We start from the raw sequence: 16,453 nt of genomic DNA, 5'->3' as shown, positions 1-16,453 counted from the left end.
CAGTGGGTAGCGCTGCCACCTCGCAGTAAGGAGTCTTGGGTTCGCTTTCCGGGTCCTCCCTGCGTGGAGTTTGCGTGTTCTCCCCGTGTCTGCGTGGGTTTCCTCCCACAGTCCAAAGACAAGCAGGTTAGGTGGATTGGCGATTCCAAAATTGCCCCAAGTGTGTGCCGGGTGCGCGTGCGTGTCCTGCGGTGGGTTGGCACCCTGCCCACGATTGTTTCCTGCCTTGCGATTGGCTGGGATTGGCTCCAGCAGACCCCCGTGACCATGTGTTCGGATTCAACGGGTTGGAAAATGGATGGATGGATGGATGATTCAGTCCTGCAGAACTTTCTATTCTATATTGAGTGCGCTTTTCCAAATGTGTGGTTTTAACATTAATGGTCATAAACTGCTCAGCTGAGCGCTCCTTTTCTCGGTTGAATTCTATTAAAAATCCCCTCAGAACAACTAACTATTCAGCAAGGCAGGCTGGATGCCGTATCTCTATTATGTACAGAAGCAGATGTGTTACGTAAGATTGATGATGAAGATCGAATCAAAGAGTTTGCAAGGAAAAAAAGGTAGATAAAAATAAAATGAAGCATACAAAAATAAATAGTATTTTCCTTCTTACTATAAGTATGCTTTGTTTAATTTCGAATTTTCGATAATAAAATAAAATTATATTTTCTAGTTTGTTATTGTTTTAATATTTTGAATTACTAGTGTAAGGGGGCACTAAAATGACTTAGTGCTTAGGGCATCTAAGGGTCTCAGTCCGGCCCTGCTTCAAGCCCTTCCCACAGCGCCGAAAGATGATTTCTAATAATAAAAGCGATATTAACTAAACCACACAGAGACAATGCAACAACAACCATCCATCCATCGATTATCCAACCCGCTATATATTCTAAGTTCAGGGTCACGGGGTCTGCTGGAGCCAATCCCAGCCAACACAGGGCGCAAGGCAGGAACCAATCCCGGGCAGGGCGCCAACCCACCGCAGACAAACAACTATAATTAACACATTTTTACAACACCCCCACTTCTAACACATCATGAACACAAAGCATACGATTCCATATCCAGTCATTTTCCCCTCCGTCTTTTCGATTGAGTCTTTTTTCCGTTTTCCGTTTCCCTGTCGTTCACTTCCAATCCCACTGCTTTCGATCTCTTTCACCTCAGCGTGTCCGGAATCTTCGAGGTGGCCACCCAGGACTGCGATGGACTTGTGGTGCCCCCCGAAAACAACCCTTTCTCCTGGACTCCGATGGCTCGTGTCATAAACACTCGGGCTGTCTTTTCTTCCTGCCTTTTTAAATAGCGCGACAGCCCTGTACCCCCCAAAAGGTCCTCTCAGTCCACCCGCCAATCTTATCTTCCGTATTTTCAAATGACAGCGGGATTTTACACGGAGAGAAGAAATAAAAAATCATGTACGTGTTTAGGTGGCAATGCTACAAATCAGTCCTCGCGGTTTTTAGGCTTCACGTGAGAGAATTAGACGATGAGGTTGTAATAAGTTTCCGTGTCTAATATGTCGCTGTGCTCTGCACCAAAATATTTGACAAATCGCCTTTTCCTTCTGCTCACATGCACCGCTAACACTGAGCCAGGCTGAGCACACTGGAGTCCGCCATATAAGAACTGCTAGGCAAGCATTTTAAGAGAAGACAACTGCGAAATGTCTGTGTGTCAGAGTCGGCATGAAAATGGACCCTCTGGGCCTTGTCTGGAATGGAAGTGGGGGTCCTGCACATGGAGAAGGAGTATAAAGCCTTGGAACACCTTTGAAGCCAACCGACGGATCATCTGAGATCCGGGAAATCCTACAACTGACACTGCACTGCAAAAATGGCAGACTCTACACGTCGGACCCCCATTCCCAAACTGGGATCCTGCCATTGGCTTCCTCATCTGCTGTGCAGCGTAAGCCGACATTAAAGAAAGCGAAGTGATTTCTGGCTGGAGTGATTTCTTCCCGCCGTGTCACTCAGGACGGGTATCGCCTTTTTATATTACTCTATAAAAGATATGCAGATTTGGGGATCTGGTGCCGCTAAAATGACGCTAGTGTATGTGTGTCTCTCTATTCACTTTGCGATGAGCTGAGGCCTCGTCCAGGGATTGTTCCTCACTCGGGCCCAATGCATGCTGGAATGGACACATCCCTGGATTGAAGGATGTAATCAATAAACGTCCTTTGTCAGAGATAATGAGGTAAGGTGTTATCGGAATTTAATGGGTCTTCTAGGCAATTTACAACGCAGAGAAGCCGAACCCGTTCTCACCGTGATAATATCTCACACTGCCACCTGCTGGATCCCTCCAGATTTACGTAAAGTGCGCGCGCAAGTACGAACACTACAACGCTTGTGTGGCAGGAGCGTCCGTTACAGCATGCGTCACGTGAGAGGCAGAAAACCAAAGGAGGGGCGCGGTGACGGCGCCCGCGTGAACCTCAGTACCCAGCAGGGGGCGCCAGCTTCCATATCGGAATGAGTTCTTTAGCGCGTCACATAAGCCGAAGCTATCCAGATGGAAGGAAACCGGAGCTCAGTGTGGAATACAAGCAGGAAATACCAGCAACACAACTCCCTGCGAGACAGCAGTGCTACCGCTCCGCCACCGTGTCACCACCATGTGTGTAATTATTAACAGTATTCATTATCCATCCATCCATCCATTTTCTAACCCGCTGAATCCGAATACAGGGTCACGGGGGTCTGCTGGAGCCAATCCCAGCCAACACAGGGTACAAGGCAGGAACCAATCCTGGGCAGGGTGTCAACCCACCGCAGGACACACACACAAACACACCCACACACCAAGCACGCACTAGGGCCAATTTAGAATCGCCAATCCACCTAACCTGCATGTCTTTGGATTGTGGGAGGAAACCGGAGCGCCCGGAGGAAACCCACGCAGACACGGGGAGAACATGCAAACTCCACGCAGGAAGGACCCGGCAAGCGAACCCGGGTCCCCTAACTGCGAGGCAGCAGCGCTACCACTGCGCCACCGTGCCGCAGTATTCATTATTTAAACAAAATTATATATAAAATGTAACATACACACTTTAATGCATTTCATCATGAAAGTGACATCAAGTATAAATCTAAAGATTCTAAATGTGCAGAGAGTTGGAATATATCATACATTTAATTTGTTCTGTGTGGTCCAAGAAGCTCGTAGCGATTAACAACTGGGATGACGTTTATGACGGTCTGGTTTAATGATAAAGTAAACTACAGGGTTAAAGTGGACATTTCGAGGTTAAACTCGAAATTTCCACTTTAATCACAAAATATATGTTTTCACCGTTGCAAAAAAAAAAAAGATGGCACAAAAAATGGTATGTGAGACTTTTAAAATGTATTGTGTCATTACGATCGGGAATTATAAAAGCACCACGAATGCATCTGTATGTCGGCATTTTGCTTCACCACATCGAACCATTCAAACAGCGAAGCACGCACATCGATCCCCGTAGGATCTGCACAGCGGATTTCTGTCACATGTAGATAGTAAACCGAGACTCTGACGTCACGTTCCGACTTTTAGCGCACTGCGCCTCCCCCGACTTTTTGCTGGTACTGCAACTCGCGCACACGTCGCGTTAACTTCAGAGGACCTGCTCAGAGAAGCCTCTATGGAGATCCTTCGGGGATCGATGTGCGCGCTTTGCTGTATGATGAACGGTTCAAAGTGGTGAAGCAAAATGCCGACATACAGATGCATTCGTGGTGCTTTTATATTCAAGCGTCGCGTATTCCCGATCGTAATGACACGATACATTTTAAAAGTCTCACATACCATCTTTTGTGCCATCTATTTTTTATTGTTTTACTTTATCTGCTGTCAGCGATTAAAAACTGGGATGACGTTTACGACCGTCTGCTTTAATGATAAAGTAAACTACGAGGTTAAAGTGGACATTTCGAGGTTAAACTCGAAATTTCCACTTTAATCACAAAATACACGTTTTCACCGTGTCCTTTATTTTTTTCTCAGTGGCTCAAATATAACGCTATACATTATGTTGCTGTTGTTGCAAAAAATAAAAAAGACATATATAAATGACACGATACATTTTAAAAAGTCTCACATACCATCTTTTGTGCCGTCTATTTTTTTTGCAGCTTCACATCGGCTACATAATGTAGAGCGCTGTATTTGAGCCAGTCATCAAACAGCAAAGTGCGCACATCGATCCCCGACGGATCTCCATAGCGGCTTTCTGTCACATGTAGATAGTAAACAGAGACTCTGACGTCACGTTCCGACTTTTAGCGCACTGCGCCTCCCCCGACTTTTTGCTGGTACTGCAACTCGCGCACTCGTCGCGTTAATTTCAGAGGACCTGCTCAGAGGACGCGTGGCAGCCATGATGCGGGCGCGTACACGTTCTGAGGGTGAAGTATAAATGAGCCCTAAATCGGCCCTTACTAACCAAACCTTGTCCTGATTTTTACCGCCGTTGTTCTGATCACTGAGGAGGACTTCAGGAGCCTCGATAAACCAAACCAGTGGCTAAGGGCTCATTTATACTTCACGCTCAGAACGCGTACGCGTCCGCATCATGGCTGCCACGCGTTCCCAGCGTTCATTTCACGCGTCCTTTGAGCAGGTCCTCAGAAATTAACGCGACGCGTGCGCGAGTTGCAGTACCAGCAAAAAGTCGGGGGGCGCAGTGTGCTAAAAGTCGGAACGTGACGTCAGAGTCCCTGTTTACTATCTACATGTGACAGCAAGCCGCTATGGAGATCCTTCGGGGATCGATGTGCGCGCTTTGCTGTTTGATAAATGGTTCAAAGTGTTGAAGCAAAATGCCGACATACAGATGCATTCGTGGTGCTTTTATATTCAAGCGTCGCGTATTCCCGATCGTAATGACACGATACATTTTAAAAGTCTCATATACTATCTTTTGTGCCGTCTATTTTTTATTTTTTTACTTTACCTGCTGTCAGGTCCAAGAAGCTCGTAGCGATTAAAAACTGGGATGACGTTTACGACGGTCTGCTTTAATGATAAAGTAAACTACGAGGTTAAAGTGGACAATTCGAGATTAAAGCCGAAATTTCCACTTTAATCACAAAATACACGTTTTCACCGAGTCTTTTATTTTTTTCTCAGTGGCTCAAATACAGCGCTATACATTATGTTGCCGATGTGAAGTTGGAAAAAAAAAAAAAAATAGACGGCACTGAGACTTTTAAAATGTATCGTCACATGTAGATAGTTCCCGAATGTAATTCGGTAATAAAAAATTTAAAAGAAGACACTGGTATGTGAGACTTTTAAACTGTATCGTGTCATTACATTCGGGAACTATCTACATGTGACGATACATTTTAAAAGTCTCAGTGCCGTCTATTTTTTTTTTTGCAACTTCACATCGCCAACATAATGTATAGCGCTGTATTTGAGCCACTGAGAAAAAAATAAAAGACACGGTGAAAACGTGTATTTTGTGATTAAAGTGGAAATTTCGGCTTTAATCTCGAAATGTCCACTTTAACCTCGTAGTTTACTTTATTATTAAAGCAGACCATCGTAAACGTCATCCCAGTTTTTAATCGCTACGAGCTTCTTGGACCTGACAGCTGCGGCAAGCAGCAAAAGATCACCACACAGAACAAATTAAATGTCTGATATTCCAACTCTCTGCACATTTAGAATCATTAGATTCATACTTGATATCACTTTCATGATGAAATGCATTAAAGTGTGTATGTTACATTTTACATATAATTTCATTTAAATAATGAATACTGTTAATAATTACACACATGGGGGTGACACGGTGGCGGAGCAATGGCACTGCTGTCTCGCAGGGAGTTACGTTGCTGGTATTTCTTGCTTGTATTCCACACTGTGCTCCGGTTTCCTTCCAAAGATATGCAGACTTGGGGATCTGGTGCCGCTAAAATGACGCTAGTGTATGTGTGTCTCTCTATTCACCTTTTGATGAGCGGAGACCTCGTCCAGGGATTGTTTCTCAGTCGTGCCCAATGCTTGTTGGAATGGACACATCCCTGGATTGATGGATTTAATCAATAAACATCCTTTTCACAGATATTGCGGTAAGGTGTTATCGGAATTTAATAGGTGTTTTAGGCAATTCACAACACAGAGAAGCCAAACATGTTCTCACCGTGATAATATCTCGCACTGCCACCTGGTGGACTCCTCCAGCTTTACGTAAAGTACGCGCGCAAGTATAAACACTTCAACGCTTGCGTAGCAGGAGCGTCCGCTGCAGCATGCGTCGCGTGAAGTATAAATGAGCCCTTAGAAGGCAGCCATCAAACTGACACTTGGTGCCCTTTCATTATTTCAGTCACTCTCAATTAAAGACAAAGTATAACAAATATAAAAGCATCATGGTACTGTATTTATTAACGTATCACAATACCAAATAGACAAAAGTATAAAATAAAATAGCAAAGTTTAGATATAAAGAGTTTTTATATTTCTGAAAACCGGGAGTGCCGAGAGGTGGATGTTATCCCGGGCGATTTTTGGTTTTGTGGTTGGCGTTACGTTTTCTGACGTCCAATTCAGGAGGCCTGACGTCTCTCAATCTCTGATGTCACTTCCTGTGTCGCCCCCTTCCTTTGGACGTATGGTATTTATGTTAAAAAGCACACGTGGGGTTTCAGGACATGTGACTTTGCACACATTTGATTGGCTATGTTGTCCTGATAATAATAATAATACAGTAATAATAACGTTTTATTTATGTAGCGCCTTTCATTCACTCAAGGACACTTTACAATCCAATACACACATTAAACAAGACAGTAGAAATTACATACACGAAAAAGAAAAAGTGAAGAAGTTTGAAATGAATGATAGATTTCTCCTCGCAGAGGCCGAGATCGAGAGAATTTCCATCTGAGATCCAAGGCCGTGGCTCTGGTCCTCCTCTCGGCCGGTGGCGCCCCTCACTGGTCTTGAGGGGTCTTTGTCTGGCTCTCCATGGTGAGCAGCTCGTCTGCGCCTGGCGCGTTGTGGGTCGGGGTGGACTGGTTGTGCCCCACGTGTTCCCTGCCGGACGCTTTCCACCTGCGGATGATGTACACGACCTCGAGGAAACTGATCACCGCAGAGAAGACCCCGACTCCAAAGTAGAAGCACAGAAATGCGGTTTTCTCATAGGAACGTGCCAAGAAACAGTCGACATTGTGGGGACAGGGCTGTGCCATACAGGAGTATGCGGACCTCACCCTGAAGTCATATAAGTACCACTGGCCAACGAGGAAGCCAACCTCCACCAGCAGACGGACGACGACGTTGAGAAGGTAGACGAGTCTCCTCCTTGAATGCTGCGTCGTCTCCTTCTCCTTCTCGGCGCCGTGCTGCACGGCGCTCTTCGTCACAGCATACGTGACGAAGAGGATGACGGGAGTGGACAGGAGCACCAGATGGAAGACACAGAAGCGATAGTGCGAGATGGTGGTGGCCCTGTTAAAGCACACCTCCCTACACCCGGGCATCTGGGTGTTGCAGGTGAACTCGGCGAATTCGTTTTCAAAGAGACTGGGGGTCACCGTGCTGACCAGGAGGAGGCGGAAGACCAGGGGCAGCAGCAGCCAGAGGCGGCCCAGAGCCGTCATGTCGTTGTGGAGGCTCCTGAAGAGCTCCTGTAGAAAGTTCCACTCCGCCATGTCCGCTGCTCTGCCCAGGAAGGCGAGGCCTGCAATGGATGGCTGGCACTTGGCGTTCGCACTGAGCCGGATGGGCACGGGGGTGCCAGTCGCTCCTCGTTGTCTTCTATGTGTGGTCAGTGAGGGGCACCTAGACAGAGGAATCAAAGAGAAAGGTCAGGCGTCACAAGCGGAGAGGCGCAGCTCATCCCACTGGGTGTAAAAAGACGACAGACTTTATTCTGATTCTTTTTGCTTTTTGTTTTGTTTGGAATTTTTTTAAAAATGTCGCCGCATTACTTAAGGACAAGACGTTCACAGGTAAACGTCCTGAGCTTTTCATCGCAAAGCCTTCGGGCTGCTAATAAATGGAAGACGAGGAGAGTGAGATGAATCAAGAGATGGGAGCGTCTGTCCACAAACCGGGAGACTTCTCTAAAAGGCACCGTCGCTGGCCGAGGGCAGGATGGCATTCAAAGGGAGTGTTGAGGTGCCAACGCCGCTTGGTTGAAAGGAAGCAAAGAACAAGCGTGTGATAGTGAAAGGGTTAACCAAAGTCAAGTGGGCTTCATGGCGAGGGGCTCTGGAGGCGCACATAGGGTGGGGGGTCAAATGGCCACAGTGGGCGTCGTCTCCCGAGCTGTGTCACTGACTTGGCAATCGTGCCCCCTGCTCTCCCGGGGTGGCATTGAGCGCGGAAGGTGGCCCTCGGAGACGCACGCGTGACTCTCTAACGCAGAAAGTGAACCGATTCCACCGAGGGGTTTGTAAATCATGAAAAAAGCCAAATGTGCCACCTGTGCCATCCTCTGCCTTAAAGGCCTACCTGCAGGTGAAGTGAGCTGTGTCTGTGCCAGTCTGTCCGTGTGCGCCACCTGCTGGGCAGAAAATGCAGTCCTGTTGTGTTTCCAGCGGTTCTGATTCGAGAAGTCGGAGAACATTTGAAAATAAACCGCTTGGCACTAACTAACCAGCTCAGAATTCTATGGTAATGCCACCCTTTACAGTGCCAGACCCAAATAACTCCGGGGGCAGCAAAACATCGATGTGTTCTTCCCCCGAATGGTAACTCATCAATATTCATGAGTGGGGCGGAGCCAACAGTTTAAAGCCGGTGTTCGAACAAACTGCAACTGAACCGTCGCCCGAGTCGGCGTGAATTGATTATTGGATGTTGGCACGGATAGTGAACACCGTAAGAGCAAAGTGCCGGTGGTACGCCTGGTCACCCGAAGGCTCACCGTGGTGCAAGAAGGCAGCTGGAGGACAAGGCTCCGCCCACAGGGCTCCTTCCTAAATCACCGCCCACAATCCCTTCAGTCCGGGGGTCTTAAAGTGTCGCTGAGGTTTGAGGGGGAGAGCCGAGCAGAAGACTTGACGCTGAGAGGAAATACAAAGCGGCTGCTGTGCGTTCAGGAGCCGAAGGCGTCTGCCAAATAAAAGTGTGAATTTCAAATAAAATCGTCCATTCGTTGCTTAAATTAGGGTGTCTGTCCGGCCCTGGCGGCTGCAGGCTTTCATTCTAACCCGTTCCTTAATTAGTGAGCAGTTTGTGTGGCTAATTAACTTCAGTTACCTTTTTAACCCCTTGTTGCCTAAATTTATTTGCAATGATATAAAAAAAAGAAATTTGTGTTTTTGCTGTCAAGCAGATGCTAAATGAAGGGGAGACTTAATTTGAATACAGCACACAAGCAAACAATAAGCTGGCATGTATTTTTATCTTGGCACAACTTTGGAAAATTTCTCGAAATTGGCAGCCAAAATCCACGAGCACAGCCGCACCAACACTACGCTTCCATCAGGCGGATGTACTTTCCACTACGACTGCTAGATGGCGTGACCAGTGCATCCAATACGATCCTTGGTATGTACTGAGTACGTATCAAGCGGCATTGGCAGGATACACACGCCACCTCGGCTGCATTCAGGCTGGCAGCAGTTTGAAGCAATTTCGCAACAATCGCCTCATTTAAGACCTTTTGTGGTTTTCGTTTGATTCTGACTTAATTGTTTGTCTTTGTCCTTCATTAGCAGCCAAACAATAATGAGACCCACGGCGAAGCAACACCTGACCAGCTGAGCCGTGTCCGTCACACGATGTCTGAAAATGGCGGAAGGTGAGGGGTGAAGCTAAGTCGGACCCTCAAACGCCAGCGCTTGTTGTTAATTCAACCCGTCGGCTTGTTGCTGGTCTGCTCAGCTCACCGCCGACTCGACCGTTTTAGAAAATGTCGGCGGTGGCCGAACGAGAGCAGCAACAAGCCGACGGGTTGAATTAACAACAAGCGCCGGCGTTTGAGGGTCCGACTTAGCGTAGCCGTTGTCTCTCGTTTCTGTTTGGCTGCCAAACAGAAAAACAAAAGGAAACAATTCAGAGGTCTGAGTCCTAAAAACGAAGGGAAAACGAGTTCAGTGGCTGAAAAAGCTGCTCACCGATTAAGAAAATGGCAGGAAGGAAAACCTGCAGCCGCTGTGGCCCTCCGTGACAGGACGTGGACACCCCAGCTTTAAATTATCGCACCAAACTCAAAAAAATGAAACAAATAAGCACCCCGATAAGTGACGTATCTTGTGAAATGTCGTGTCATTTAAATCCAGGGCTGTCTTAACGGCATCACAGGCCCCCAAAGTAGTGAGCTGCAGCCCCTGTTTTGAGAGCGAAACTGAAACATCGTGGGCTCTGTGCACCGGAGACCCCCGGCCAGTGCCCATACATTAAGACGGCCCAGGCTGGGTATGGGGAGGTGGGTGTGTGTGTGTGGCTAGAGCCAATCAAAGTTGGCACAGGGTGCACGACAGGAACAAACCCAGGCAAGGGCGCCAGCCCATCACGGGGCACACACACTCACAGGCCAACCTGGTGCCACCAACTCACCCTACCTGCTTCTCTTTGACTGTGGGAGGAGACGACATGCAAACTCCAGCCAGATGTGAATCCTGATGCCCTTAGTGTGAGGCAGCAGCCCTCCTACTGCGCCACCCCTCAGGTGCTTTTTAAAACATGAAGGGCTTTTTGTGGCTTATTTCTTTAGGTGTTGATTTTTTATTATTTATTTCATCGACTCCACACTGAAATACAACCTGCCATTTTCAGCCATCAACATTGAAAGGGCGGGCTCTAGTGAATCCTGTGTTTTGATTGGTGAATCTAAAGGTAGAGGAGAAATCACTGGCCTTCAGGCGCATAGACACAGAATTACTGGACGCCACGTCAACCAGCAGCATCGTACGTCAACGTCGCCGCCATATTGCGAGTGGCACTACTGTGGAGTGAAGTAATGGGTAAAGATTGGGATTGTACAAACCGCTGTACGCTCCAAACCAGATCCTGGGGGATTACATTTCATAGGCAGGGCTGAACAATTATTTTGGTTATATTTGGCCATTTGAAAATCTCATTTTATAATCTTAACTTTAGCTACACCAGGCTAAGCTAGCAAAGCGATGCATTTATGTGCTCAAGTGAGCCTCCAAACAACGTTTTGGCTAAACATATTTAGTCACTAACTATGTAGATTGTTGTTAGTTGTTAACATTTCTCAAACTTTGAAGGTTTCCCAAAGAAATCCACTTCAGGAAGCAGTAGGAGGTCAGGTAGCCCTTAGACGGGCTTTTGAGAAAGCTGTCCTGTGATGTATGCCGTGCTAGTTTGGTGACAGATGCTGTACCGGCGTCATATGATCAAAGCTACCACTCACTCACATTAAAAAGCAAAGGAGGTCTGATGATTCCTTCTGAGGGTCCAGTCAAGGTGGTCCAAATAGCTGAGCGTGTTATCTGCCAGTCGACATTAGGACAAGCTGTCAGTGTATCTGATCAGTCAGTTTGTTTGGGCTGAGATTGGTTCAGATGAGGTGGTTTTTCTCAAGGAGCACATCGAGGAAACACAGTTTGAAATTAACAGCCATCATTTCATGCTCATGTATTTAGTTGTGTCTGACTTTCACAAACTGAGGCTGCACCATATTGTCAGACTGAATACTCTCAAATGACAGGATCTGAGTGAGTGAGAGGAGTGAAAGTCTGGAGGAGATCAGGGAGGTTGTGGAGAGCTTTAAATGTTCAGAGCGGTATTTAGTATTGTATTCTGTAGTTAACAGGGAGCCAGTGAAGTTGAGGGAGAATCGGTGTGATATGTTCAGTGGATTTAGAACAGCAGGTTATTATCCTGGCAGCAGAATTTTGAAGAAGTTGTAAGCGATGGATACGTTTTTATGGGATGCCAGATAGAACAGCATTACAGTAATCTGTACGTGAGGCGACTCGGGCATTAACGATACTTCAGTACCGTGCTGTGTAAGAACAGGACGAAGTCTAGAAATGTTTCGAAGATGGAAGAAGGCAGTCTGAGAAATGTTACTTATATGGGAGCCTCCATTAGGAGGAATTATTTAATAATAATAATAAGGTATTTAATAATAATAATTATTATCATTTAATAATTGCCATTATTAGTGTATAAATGGATATAAATAATTGCATTTAAACCATCCATCCATCCATTGTCTAACCCGCTGAATCCGAATAGGGTCACGGGGGTCTGCTGGAGCCAATCCCAGCCAACACAGGGCACAAGGCAGGAACCAATCCTGGGCAGTAATTGCATTTAAACGATTCGCCAAAATCTGTCGTATGTAAACGATACTGTTTTAAATGTTACTGTTTTTTCATCAGAAAACCCGGTTTCCACGTCTACCTGTATTAGTTTAAATGGCACTTTTGCCACTCGCAATATGACGGATGCGCTGACGTTTCGTGTCGACTGGGCCACACAGTGAATGCGGCGTCAATCTATAGGGTGGTCCAGATCTAATTATGCAGATCCAGAGCGTCAGTATGACTTTGATTTATGCGGGGACGATTCCAGTTCGGCGCGAAGACAATTCTTCATGTCGTCAGTTCACACACTTCTCGATGGTCCGGGGTTTTTTGGGTGATTTTCTATGTAATAAACTTAATAAGTCATAGCGTAATGAAAAATTGCATAGTTAGATCTGGACAACCCTATATATATATGTCTATGTTCATGCGTTATATTTCTAAATGGACGCTGGCGGTGAATGTGGAGCTTCTTGAGTTAAAGTGGCCACTTCCTGCTGTCATAACCCCATTCCGACACTCCTTGTGCGATTTTGGGCAAAACAAAACTAAATGGTATTGTATCGTATCCTCTGGTCGCACTCGTGTCCGCCACGGAGATGCACAGTCAGAACTTTGAGCTGCGCTTTGCTTGCTTTGGGAATCCCGCGGCTCACGGACTTGTGCGAAGTCGGGACTGCACGTGCCCCCCTCTACCGCCGGCTCACCAATCAAAACACAGCACTTGCTAGAGCCCGCCCACTCGCAGCTGACGTCTTTTAATGACGTCGTGCTTCCTGTCGTATTTTGCGTAATGCGTGCTGTGCAGTTTAGGGATAGCAGGGGCAGCTCATCCCTATGAAAGATGATTTGTACCGAATTGTTAACTGCCCCGGACGACAATGCTTATGAACGTGGTGCGTTTCACTTTGGTCTGGCTTTATGGTGTCGTAATTAATAACATAACCAAACGATCGGTTTGTTTTCACAATGACGCACAACATTCCTGTCGGTTTCAGACTGCATTTTCATTCAAGTCCATTGAACGCAAGTCGGCGGCCACTCCGAGTGGACTGCATCGCAATTCGGGACCACGTGTTAATCCTACCAAACTAAATGTAATCAAAGGACCAGTCAGTGTCTAATGGTGGGGCAAGGGGCGTCAACCACAAACCATTTGAACGCCTGCCTGACACCGAGCCGTTTCATTTTTGGGATGGTTTCTTTTTATTCTTTGGGCTTTGAAAAGGTTTTGGACAAAACTGAACCCTTTACCGCTAAGACGACAGATCAAGAAAACGTGAACCGAGTCTGTGTGGCTGTATGCAGCGAGGGTCCTTTCACAAATCTGTTACCATCTACTCATGACTAGAGAGAGGGGTTGGGGGCACGCACTGAAACAAGGCATTGCAACACTCACCCCATGACAAACCAACTCAGGATCCCAGATTAGGAACTGAGTGCAGCCATGCGATGAGGTGTCTAAAAATAAAGCCCTTTCTAAAACCTTCATAAGGAACCACAAAAACGAATCCCCTATGGCGTCACTCTCAGGGACAATTTTGGCACCTGTTTCTTTATAAAGAGTGCAGGTGGTTCCGTAATGATGGTTCAAGCCCGTGCCCCTTCTGTAAGTCCTTTTCACGTGCGCCGCGCAGCGCTAGTGGACCCATACATTGACCCTGGGCTACGTTTAAGAAAAAAAAAAGTTTGGCGGCCCCCAGTTTGAAAACCATTCCATTGTTACCAGTTAACCCAGGGATCTCGCCATCGCTTACGTGAATGCGGAGACAACGCGCAGGACACAAGGACGGGACGCCGGCTGGAGAAGACCGCGCAGGTCGGTCACGTGTACAGACAAACGGTCTTCTGAGATCAGTGCGCATGCACCTTAACTTATTTCTGTGAGAAAAAGTTTACTTTTATTTATTTATCTTATTAATTCCTATGAGTGAAAAAAACAATATTTTATTAACGTTTCATTGAAGTTGAGCGCTAGTGCTCATGAGCAGTGTGCGAATTCCTAAACTTTGAAGCGACGAGGACGGAATGCGTCTGCTTTAGGCGGACCAGAGCCCACTACACGTCAGTTTCTAGCAGCTTTCTCAGTAAACGCCAGCCCCGAGAATAAGAAGTGGGTAGGTGGGAAGGTCTTTTTATGGGTTGCGCTCTTTCTTTGCGTAAAGTCACTCAGCGTGATAGAAACCGAACAACGGTCCGTTTAGTGTGTCTGAGGAGATGAGGCCACAGAGCCGAAAGAAAGACCGGCCACTACATATTTGAATCCCACCTCCCTTGAACCCTCGGCCAACTCTCACCTGACTTTCCTTGTCTTTCTTGCTTCGATCCCAGAGATTCTTTGCCAGTCCTCTTCTCCGAAATTGTTTCTCCTCCCAAGCACAGTCCCTCAATTTTATGTTCAGTCTTGGACGCCTTCCGCAGGCGCGCGGACAACACAAGTTCAAGTTCGGTCTTCCCGAAAATCGGAGTCGGACGTCCGTTACGCAATTCGAGGGGTTGGAAAAAAATCAATTTGCTATCCGGGCTGTTTTTTTTTTATCTGGTTGTTTTCTTGGTTTACGTGAATACTTAAGAACAGAAGTGCGTGACTGCGTTTTGTATTGCGGTTTTAAAAAACGCCTTTAATAGTACAATTACAAGACAGAAATGGCTATAAAGAATAATATAAACGTGTAGACAGAAAAGACCAGTTAAAGGATCTTGTATCTCATTTTTGAAGCTTTAAAACAAAACAATGTCCAGCTATCTTCCTAACTCGTTTATCCTTTATCAGGGATCGAACACACACACACACACACACACACACACACAGAGAGAGAGTCAGACTCTCTCACACACACGGGCCAACTCAGCATCGCCATTCCAAGTAACCTGCGTGTCTTTGACCGGTGGAGGGAAGCTCAGGGGGGGCACAGGGAGCCCTCACGACTTGAAGTCCAATCTCACTGGAAACAGAACAGCAGAAATAACAAGTGAGATCAAAAAACGAACAATAAAAGGGGTTATTCTTTCCAAAGCTTTAATTGCAGCCGAAGTGATGGCCCAGTCTGTCATTTCCTAAACCCGTTTCGCTCCCTTCCTCACGGCCGACTTTCCTCCGCTCGCGTTTCCCACTGCTGGCATCAACTTGGCAGGCTTTAAAAACTCAACCAGAATTTAACAAAAGTGACCCAAGATGGTCCTCAAGATAACCAAAGTGTTAGAACTCCTCTGTCAGACCGTTACAAAGCATTTTATGAAAGTAGAGAGGTCGACGTGAAAGGCGCTATATAAGACAAATATGATGAGCGCTCAGGCAGACCGCCAGTGGATTCACAAAGTCTTTTTTTTTTTTTGCAGGAGGCATCCTGAGAGTCGCCTTCAAGGACCGGAGACGAGGACGGCGCCTCAGAATAATGGAGTCCGAGATGGAGGCTCAATGGAACGCTGGTCAGGCGAGCTTGAGACACACATGGACCCCCAGGAACGGCGCTGAAGGTACACGTAGGGCAGGAGATATCCGGTGTATTTAAACGATTCCATTGCGTGTCTCCGATGGGCGTGGTCACCCAGCTGCTCCTTGAGGTCTTCTTTATTTTCTCCATTTGCCCAAAACACCGGTGAGACGTCCGAGATGCAAGTCTGCGCACTTCAGCCACTTGTATTTGCGCCCAGGGTAACAAATGACAGTGCAGGACCACCGGCGAGGACAGGGGTGCAGATGGACTGGCAAACTCCTGGAGGAGATCTGGAGACACGCGAGCTCTTCCGCTATCGGCACCTGGACAGAGCACTCCGCTCTCCCCTGACCTCAGAGGGGGGCTGCAGGTCCACAACTCCAAATGTGCGCCGAAGGTCACAGGCAGAAGAAGCTCAGGCCATCTCTTTCAGGTCGCCGTCCATTTTTGTCAAACACACGACATGACATTGGGATACGGCGACCCCAGACGTTTCAAGTGTGCCAACAGGACGACATTGGGGTGGTTTTGAGGATGAAAACCGAGCCTTGTCCGTGGTTTTGGACTTTGCTGCCATTCGTGGCTAACGTTTTAGAGAGCTTTTCCCAGATGCGATTCTTGCGGTGAGGGTGCAGATGTCTGGCCCTGCAAGACTAAACTCTGGCTGTGCCACTTTAATGGCACTTTACTTCACAAGCTCTCTGCCCCCAGACAAATGCACATCTTCTCTTGTAGGGGCGAGCGATTGGTCCATCATGGGACATTAAAACACAC

General features: G+C 47.0%; 1 protein-coding gene across 1 annotated transcript; it reads right to left on the bottom strand.

The window, feature by feature from the left end:
• Positions 1-6,366: 6,366 nt before the first annotated feature.
• LOC120517270 (gap junction delta-3 protein-like) lies at positions 6,367-16,446 on the bottom strand. The gene is made up of 2 exons (XM_039739472.1): positions 14,540-16,446; positions 6,367-7,791 (listed from the first exon to the last, which is right to left on the bottom strand). The coding sequence occupies exon 2, from the start codon at positions 7,659-7,661 to the stop codon at positions 6,939-6,941; it is 723 nt and encodes a 240-aa protein (XP_039595406.1). The 5' UTR covers positions 7,662-7,791; positions 14,540-16,446; the 3' UTR covers positions 6,367-6,938.
• Between the last annotated feature and the right edge of the window lie 7 nt (positions 16,447-16,453).

Source organism: Polypterus senegalus, chromosome 17 (assembly GCF_016835505.1).
Source record: "Polypterus senegalus isolate Bchr_013 chromosome 17, ASM1683550v1, whole genome shotgun sequence".
Taxonomy (NCBI): domain Eukaryota; kingdom Metazoa; phylum Chordata; class Cladistia; order Polypteriformes; family Polypteridae; genus Polypterus; species Polypterus senegalus.
This window is presented reverse-complemented; position numbering and strand designations above follow the sequence as displayed.